Genomic DNA, 9,540 nt, shown 5'->3' with positions numbered 1-9,540 from the left:
AACTTTCGGACAACATCTAAGGGTTCTATATATATATATATATATATATATATATATAGAACCCTTAGATGTCGTCCGAAATTTTTTCCATATTTTGTTGACAAAAGGTAAAAATTAAAATGCAAGACCGGAATTTTTTTTTTTTTTTTTTAATGATAGACTGCCTGCCCCAACCAAACCCTCAGTCGATGTAGCAGCACTCGCTTGCAGGTCAGGCTATTTGTCAGTCGATGTTGCAGCACTCCCTTGCGAGTCAGGCTATTTGTCAGTCGATGTAGCAGCACTCCCTTGCGAGTCAGGCTATAAGATAGTCGATGTGGCAACACTCCGCGCATGATTTACAGTAAAAAAAATAACAATTAAAACATTTTATTGAAAAAAATAAAAATAAAAACATTGTTTATATTGTTAAAAACATTCAGAATGTTTTAAAAACATTCAGAATGTTTTTAAAAATATTCTGGTCAATTAAATTTGCGTTTGTGTGGTTTTTTTATAAAACAATTAATTTGTAATTAAATTAATGGTTTTGACTTTCGTCCAACACGAAAATGTTGGACGAAAGTCAAAATTAATTAAAAGTGACGTATGTGTTGGCATAAGAATCACTTTTTTCCTTCCGCTCTTCCCAAAGACAACAAACTATAGATCTACATATACATGTAAATATATGTATCAATCAATAAATGCGTGTGGGTAGGTATGTATGCATGTGTATATATATATATATATATTTATATATATATATATCTATTTATATATATATATATATATCTATTTATATATATATATATATATATTTATATATATATATATACATGTAAATATATGTATCAATCAATTTATGCGTGTGGGTATGCATGTGTATATATATATATATATTTTTTTTTTTTTTTTTTTTTTTTTTTTTTTTTTTAGATTATTCACCTCCCCAAGGCCCGAGGGGGGCCACTACAGTCGAGGAGGATACTCATTTTTTTGTGTTTTATTTATTTATTTATTTTTTTTTTTTTTTTTTTTTTTTTTTTTAGTTGTTCGTGGTACAACCCTCTCTCAACTCTTTAACTCCGAAACACGAACCTTGCCGAGCCGAGCAAGGCCGCTGCGCGGAGAAACTAAGTTGAGCGCGGTACTTCCAGGGACGTGGTGGGAGTCGAACTCCGAACCTCTCGCTTACAAAGCGAGCGCTCTTACCACTACACCACTACCGCATTGCGAGCGAGCGCTCTTACCACTACACCACTACCGCATATATATATATACATGTAAATATATGTATCAATCAATATATGCGTGTGGGTATGCATGTGTATATATGTATATATATATATATATATATATATATATATATATACATATATATATATATATGTATATATATATTTATATATATATATTTATATATGTATATATATATATATACATATATCTATTTATAAATTATATATATATATATATATATAACAACACACATAAAACAACAACAGTAATAATAATAGGCTAATTAAGTTAAAACATTAAAAGTTCATTTTACTGGCAAACAATTTACAACATCCTCTACTATTGATAATCCTATATTTGACGTCTTGATTACAGGTTCTTCTCCTTTAAACTTTTGAAGAAAATTAGGGCAAGTTACAAAGACATTTCCTATATCATCTTCAGTTTTGATTTTTTCTGCTTGTATTATTTGCTTGTTGATAATGCATTTTTTCCAACATTCTGATAGATTTTTTGTTTCCGATTTTATAAAAACTGATCTAAAATGCCTTAGTTGAACTAACGAATCAGTTGGTCTTGAATCATCTCGAAATGTTATTCCTTTATCGGTTTCATACCACCATATATGTTGCTCACAAATATTGTCAGATATTCTCTCCAAATGACTTTGCCATGCCCATGGGTATTTTTTGATTATCCGAAAGGAAATATGTGATTTTTTTCTTTCGAAATGTTAGGCATCCTTACTTACTTGGTGTTGATTTTCTTGATGATTGGAATATCCTTTATTAAATAAATGACGACTTCATAATCGTAAAAGGCTATTCACAATAACATAATCATTATAGTGGTTTGCTGTGGTTCTATTGATAGTTTTTAACTCATTCAAACTGCGCTCTTCCTCCTCTGTATTAGATTCTTAACATTTGAGGACTGTGAACAAATAATGCATGTAAATATTTTCCAAACAAAACTCGCATGGTAATTGATCTTGGTTTATCTTTCACTTGTTCTTTTAAATATATCAAGTGAAGAAAACTTTGATTTTGAAGGAAACAAATGTTTTCTATAGACTTTGTTGATTCATTGGAATATAATATGCTCTGTATATTAACCATTCTAGATACTTAATCAAATGCTAGTTTATCAATCTTACCCTTCAACACTAATACTAATTTTAACAAACTTTTTCTATAGTCGACTCTACGTTTGCACTCTTTGTTATTAAAAGACAAGGTAACCATACCTTTAAAATATTTTTTTTCATCGTTATTTTTCATTATACAAACCATATCTTTCATCATACAAATTTTTTTCATCTTCATCTTTCATCATACAAACTTGATATATGATCTTTTATATCATGTAATGGTTCATATGGCAAAACTTCATATCTATCTAGATTTAAATCTTTCATTGATGTATTATCTTCTTGTATTTCTTCATCAATTTAATTTGTAAACTGCTTTTATTTTCTTTACAATAAAAGTGCTTTCCTCTTACATGTAATTTGGTAACAATTTCATACTTTTTTAAATTTTTATAAAGTTTGTTTCGATTTTGGCGTATTTTTTCCTCGCTGCAATTAGTGCTCAAGATTTTGTCAATTCTGTCCTGAACACTGAATACTGTTTGGACACAACCAACATGGATATTCACGCCTTTTTTGTTGACCAATCTCTAATTGACAAGCTTCATGTAGATTTATAGTAGTAAGTACTCAGATTTATTCATGGCATCACCATGAAAAAATCTCATCTTATCAAATAATGAAATGCTATCTACACTAATTGGATAATTTAACAACCGATTGTCCTCATTTCATCATTTTGTGTTCAAAAGTTGGGCATCAGAAGATTGACAACGTGCCATTATATAAAGTACAGTTTTTTCAACAATTGATTGGACATTAACTTGCTCTTTATATTTTGTAAAATATTCATCATCTTTTAAATATATGGCTAGGTCATATAAACAGTTAACTATGAATAAAACATGAGCATGGTTGTTAATTATAAATCCATCATGCCATAATTGAAGGTGGCGTTTATAACTGAAACTTCTCTATTTTTGTAACAATAACTCTGTTGTTGTGTCCATAATATATGAAAATTCATTAATTCTAGTAAGTTCAAAGATTATATCTTCTCTTGACATATTTTAAAATTCTTCAGTGCTGTGCAATCTGAAGAACTTTTTAAGTTGCTATGCAAACTTTTTCCTTATTACAATTAAAGGGATTTTACTCCTATTAGGCTCAGTTAAGATTTTTATATACGAATTATCTTTATTGATTTTTAATATTTCAAATAATTGTGGAGTTATTAGTTCTCCTATTGTTTAATCTCCAGAGCTTATTTTCGTTTTCATATTTTGTTTAATTTTTTTATTTGTTCTGTTGGCATTGACACTTTAGCTCCAATAATTCTTCGCTTGGATCTTCTTATGATGCTCTTTCCTATACCCTTGTAGTTAAACTTTTTTTTAAATCAATGCCTTTTTTTTCAAGAAATTCTTTAATAACTTGACCACTGTTTGGAGGCAAAGCACTAGCCTTACTTTTCTTTTGGAGCTTTTGTGATTTTAGTAAAATTAATATGTTCTTATTTCATAATTCTCAACTTCAGCAAAACATTCATTGACCAACCAACTATATGAGCCTATATGATTTTTTCTAGTTTTATTTTGCTTCGCACTTGCTCGTTGTTTTGCATGTTCAAATGTTTCAAAACTTTGACTTAGTCTCAGTTTTTTATGTTTAGAAAATGACATTTCTGTTCCAAACAACCTAATTGAAAAACTATTTTTGTTATATCTTGAAAATTATCTTAGATATAATAAATTTAAAAAAATGAAAATACAACACCAATGAAAAATTTAAAAACTAGAACTCTTAGGCAGTGGCGTAACTTCAAATTTTGCCCCTCTAATAACTCTAATAATAATACCCATATTGATTCTAATAATAATACCCATATTCTAATTGATTCTAATAATAATACCCATACAAGTGATTCTAAGAATAATACCCATACAAGTGATTCTAATAATAATAATAACAATACCCATACAAGTGATTCTAATAATAATACCCATACAACTAAAAATAGCTTGAAATTAGGCCCTAATATAACCTAAAATCAGCTTTAAAATGGGTCTTCTTTTGCCTGCCCCTCCCCCTCCTTTATTTTTAATCATAATGTTATAGAGCGCCTAATTATACAAGCTAATATCTGTAAACTTCAAGATTTTGAAAAAAATGTATCTTTAGTTTTTGATGAAATGAAAATTAAAAGTGGCTTAGTGTTCAGTAGTACCAGTGGAAAAATAGTAGGAATAAGCGAAATGGGAGAAATTAATGATGCATTAGAGTCATTTAAGAGTAAATGTGAAGGTCTTTCTGAATCAGAACCTACTTTACCAAAATATGTTATTGTTTTTATGGTTCGAGGTTTATTTACTTCTCTATGTTGTTCTTTTGGTCATTTTGCGTCTGAGGGACTTAGAAGTGATCAGCTTTTTTCATGTGCTTGGGAAGCTGTATTTGTTTTGGAGAGTATTGGGCTTAAAGTTCGTTGCATTGTGACTGATGGTTCTTCGCAAAATAGAAAGTTTTTTCAACTTCATTTAATGGAGGGTGTCAATAACTTTAAAGATGATTGTGTTTATTGGACAAAACATAAATGGCATCCAGGTTTGTATTTTTTTGTTGTTGTTTTAGTGAATCTTTTCCACAGATTTTCTTGATCAATTTTTTTTATAAAAATGACAATGAAAAGTTTGTAACAGTTATAATATTTGTTTAGATCGTAAATTATACTTTATATCTGATGTACCACACCTTATCAAAACAACCAGAAACAATTTAGAAAATTCTCATTGGAATCACAAAACTAGGAATTTGATGGTAATATATGCAATCAAGTGTTAGTGTCTTAAAATATTTTACTGGTGACATTGATTTTAGTTATGTTTTATTATTAATTATTAATTTGTTTAAAAAATGGTATGAGACAAATTATTTAGTTTAATGGAAAACGTCTATGTTGGCCACAAATTGTCAGTGTGTATGAATGGGACTTAGGTATGTCACGTGATGGAATCGGATTACGAATGGGCCATAAATTGCGAGAAGAACACATTCAGTTAACACCACAATCTCGAATGCGTGTAAATCTTGCTGCACAGGTACAGTTGTAATTGACCTAATACTTGTAATCTTCATGGCCACTGTAAAATAAATATTTTATAAACATTTTATGTTTAGGTTCTCAGTACAACTGTAATGCATATGCTTGAGGAACAAGGGGATAATGGTACTATAGAATTGCGGCGATTTATTTCTTTAATGGATAATTTTTTTGATTGCTTCAATGTCAGTAAGAAAGCAAATAAAACAAGAAAACCTATGTTAAATCCATATACTTCACATCTAGATGAGAGATTTGCGGTAAAAAAAATTGTATTTAATAAGTCTTTTCAATTAGATTAGAATAGAGATATGCTTATACAGTCTACTCTGTTTAAAATTTTATGCAAGCGTACCCAAAAGCGATGGCCAGACAGTCATTATTAGGCTGGCATGTGCAATTTTGGAAATTATTGTTTTTTTTATTATTAAATATATTTTTTAAGAGTTGTATAAATAAATAAAAGTGTTATTACACTTTATCATCAAAGTATTTCATGAACAAAAATGATTTTTTGAAATTTTAAAAACTTTTAAATTTTCGGAAATTTGATTTTTTGGCAAGTGTTTAAAAAAGTGCTAACCAAATTATTTGTGGGCATGTGGCCAAGCGCAAAACTGGCCTAGCTTGAGAGCCCTCGTCAAATGAAGAAGACTGTTTATAAACTTATTTTTTTAAATTTTCAATAAGTAAATTCTTCTAAATAAGATATATACATTAATATTTATCATTTTTCCAGTTTTACTAATGATTATTTTGTTTGCTTGTTCAATGAAGTGGATTAAAGGGCTTTTTTAACTGGGGGTAACTGCAAAAATAAAAAATATATACCTTTTTTAAAAAAAGTATTGCCTGTAGTCTGTGCCCTTTTCTTTTAAATAGGAAGAGTAATAATTCCACCTAGTTTACTACAAACTTTATTTTTTAAACAAAACTGCTTTCAAATTTCAGTCCTTTTTTCTTTTTTTCATTGCACACAGATTTATTTAATCCAAACATAATGATTTTTTTCATTACTTTTTCTTTATGTTTAGCTGAAACAACATTTAAAACCTTGTCTTATAAAATTATAATTATATAATTTTTTTTTAATTTATAACCGTACCCTTGTTTTATTGATATGCATACAAATTATAACCTATGTAAAGGAAAATCTTTATTTTTCTTTTTTAGTGGCTGAATGATGTTTTCCTTAAATATTTTAATGATTGGCAATTCGCTTCTGCAACTATTCCATGGTTAAAAGATGATGATAAAAAACGTCTTTGTTTGAGTAAACAAACTTTAGATGGATTCAGAATAACAGGTTTGAGTATATTTTGAATTATCTAGAGGTTATTAAGTTGTTATATTTTATACATTTGCAGTGTGTAGGATATGCAATCAGTTTTGTACTAGATTACACTGTTTCCAGTTCAGGCCAAAACAAATTGTAATTATAATTAATAATAAAGTACAAATTATACTGTTTTGCACATATGCAAGAGACAAAAAAAATACATGATTGCATGCCCCTTTTAATTATTATTTTTTTATTATATTTTTAATATAATATATTTAATAATATATTATATTAAAAATATAATAAAATAATAATAATTGAAAGGGGCAACACAAAAGTGATAAAATAAATATAATGATAAATTTTTTTATTTTATCACTTTTGTTTGTATATTTTATATAATAATATAAGTTAATTAGTATGTAATTCCAGCGTATTGTATATATAATGCTCAGTTATATATTAGTTAAATGAAATACATGCTTCAGCATATCAGCAAACATAAAAGCTGAAATATTATTGTTATTACTATGGCAAACAACCACCTGATCTGAGTCTTTAAATTTATATAATATATATATATATATATATAAATTATATATATATATATATATTATATATATATTATTAATATATATATATAAATTATATATATATATATATATATAATATATATATACATAAATTATTTTAATTTATTATTGCTCTGTTCTTTTAGAACATTGAGCACTCTGTTTGTAGAATACACTAACATTATATATATATACATATATATATATATATATATATATATATATATATATATATATATATATATATATATATATATATATATATACATATATATATATATATATATATATATATATATATATATATATATATATATATATATATATATATATATATATATATATAACATATGAGTTTTTACATATCATTGAGTAAAATAGTTAATTAGTGCATTTCTCTTTACTTATTATATTTACTTAGTGCATTCTTTCACTGAACTTGGCAAATGTCTTCTTCAAGAAAACGGAGTTTGTTATTTGTTATCTGAGAAGTTTACACAAGACCCTTTAGAAGAGTATTTTTCAAAACAACGTAGACGCGGAGGAAGTAATGACAACCCAAGCTTGAATGAGTTTAATCGAAATTTTTTGGGATTGAATATTACGGGTGACTGTTTGATAAAAGCACTAAATGGCAATTATTGTGGAAGAGACCATGAAGATATGCAAATTGATATAAATGATAATTCATGTCTTCCAAAAAAAAAACTAAAAGATCACACAGAAAATATTGATGGGGGGCATCCATAAAGTACGTACACAGTAAAACCACAGATTTCCAACCCTCCTCCATGTGCGCAGCTTCCCCATTGGGCACGTATGCATTGTTTATTACAAAAACCTCCACCTTTTAAAATTTCAGAAGGTAAAAAAAAACTAATCACAGCTTTTTGTTAATTCTCAGTTTTCTTTAAAAGGATATAAAGGGTATTAAGCGACGAGCAGCTGGGTGAAAATTCCATAAAAAAAATGTGTGAAAGAAAATGTGTGCCTTTTGTGTAAAAGAGGTATAAAATTTAGTAAAAATTCATTAGAAAAATAGTCAAAATGCATACATACTTGCTGTTTGTAATATTCCCTCCCTTTGTACGCATTTGGATGACTCCCTTCTTCCATCATAACTGCATACGTACTTTATGGACACCCCAATGTTTGAAATTTATATCCAAAGTTGATCAGCATAATAAAAATCCTTAGGAGTTTCTTTTCAAACTTAAACTTTATTATTCCAATTTATTTATTATTTTTTAATTTCAAATGTTTTTTAAAAAATTTGTTGAAAATTTGCTTTTGTTATATGGTAATATAAATATGGTAATTTTAATAATAATTAATATAGATTTAGTTTTTCACTCATTGTCAAATTAATTGTAAAATGTAAAACAAGAGTTTGCACATTAGTTATTATTCTGTTTAAAGTGACCTTAAATATAAATTTATATTTTTATCAGTCTTTAAAAAAAAGGCAGAACAAGATGTCATGTTATTTTAAATTTGTTTACCAACTCTATAGTCATGAGGCTGTATTAATGATATAAAGCTGAATAAAATAAAATGTTATAATACAGGGGTGTAGGAATTTTAGTCCATATTTAATAAATGGGGTGGGAATAATTAATGAAAAGGTGGGGGTCGTCAGGAATGGCATCCGGTTGTAAAATATTGCTTCAACTTTTACATAATGGAATTTATATGTCATTATGATTAACCATCCAAACCACACAAGTGTTGATAAATGGATGTAAAACTTACCAAAAAAAAATTGAAAGCCAAAACAAAAAATCTTTAAAAATGCGAGGCACCGTATTGTAGAGAATTTTGTACTCTATATAAAGGTGTAAAAATTGTTTTAATACGATGAGGCCAAAAAGTCTAAGCAGTTAGTGGTCGTCCATAAAGTACGTACGCTTTTTTTCCGCCAAACTCCCCCTTCTCCCTCCCCATTTTCCCATACGCTTTTTTGAGTACCTTCTACCTCCCTAAAAGTACCTGCGCTTTTATCCTATGAACCCAATATTTCATGATATTTTTTTAATTTAGTGTTGCCATACTTTTATAATTGACCTAATGCTCTCCATACTTTTATAATTGACCTAATACTCTCCAATCTCCATACTTTTATAATTGACCTAAATCTCATATACGCCATTTGCAGACCCCCTTTTCCTCTCCGAGCGTACGTACTTTATGGACGACCCCTTAAAGAAACGCAAGTAAGTGCAACAAAACTGAGACATCAAGAGGTGCAAAAAGTGACGCAGAGTTTGGAAGCATT

The 9,540-nt window shown here is 28.0% G+C and overlaps 1 protein-coding gene across 1 annotated transcript; it reads left to right on the top strand.

Moving 5' to 3' along the window:
• Nucleotides 1–5,258: 5,258 nt before the first annotated feature.
• LOC136074894 (uncharacterized) lies at nt 5,259–8,170 on the top strand. Its single transcript, XM_065787114.1, has 4 exons — nt 5,259–5,409; nt 5,489–5,671; nt 6,585–6,717; nt 7,687–8,170. Exons 1-4 carry the CDS (start codon nt 5,308–5,310, stop codon nt 8,013–8,015), a joined length of 747 nt encoding a protein of 248 aa, XP_065643186.1. The 5' UTR covers nt 5,259–5,307; the 3' UTR covers nt 8,016–8,170.
• The last annotated feature ends 1,370 nt before the right edge of the window (nt 8,171–9,540 follow it).

This window comes from Hydra vulgaris, chromosome 01, assembly GCF_038396675.1.
Source record: "Hydra vulgaris chromosome 01, alternate assembly HydraT2T_AEP".
In the NCBI taxonomy this organism is placed as follows: domain Eukaryota; kingdom Metazoa; phylum Cnidaria; class Hydrozoa; order Anthoathecata; family Hydridae; genus Hydra; species Hydra vulgaris.
Note: the sequence above shows the minus strand (reverse complement) of the source record. Positions and strands in the feature narration are given on the sequence as shown.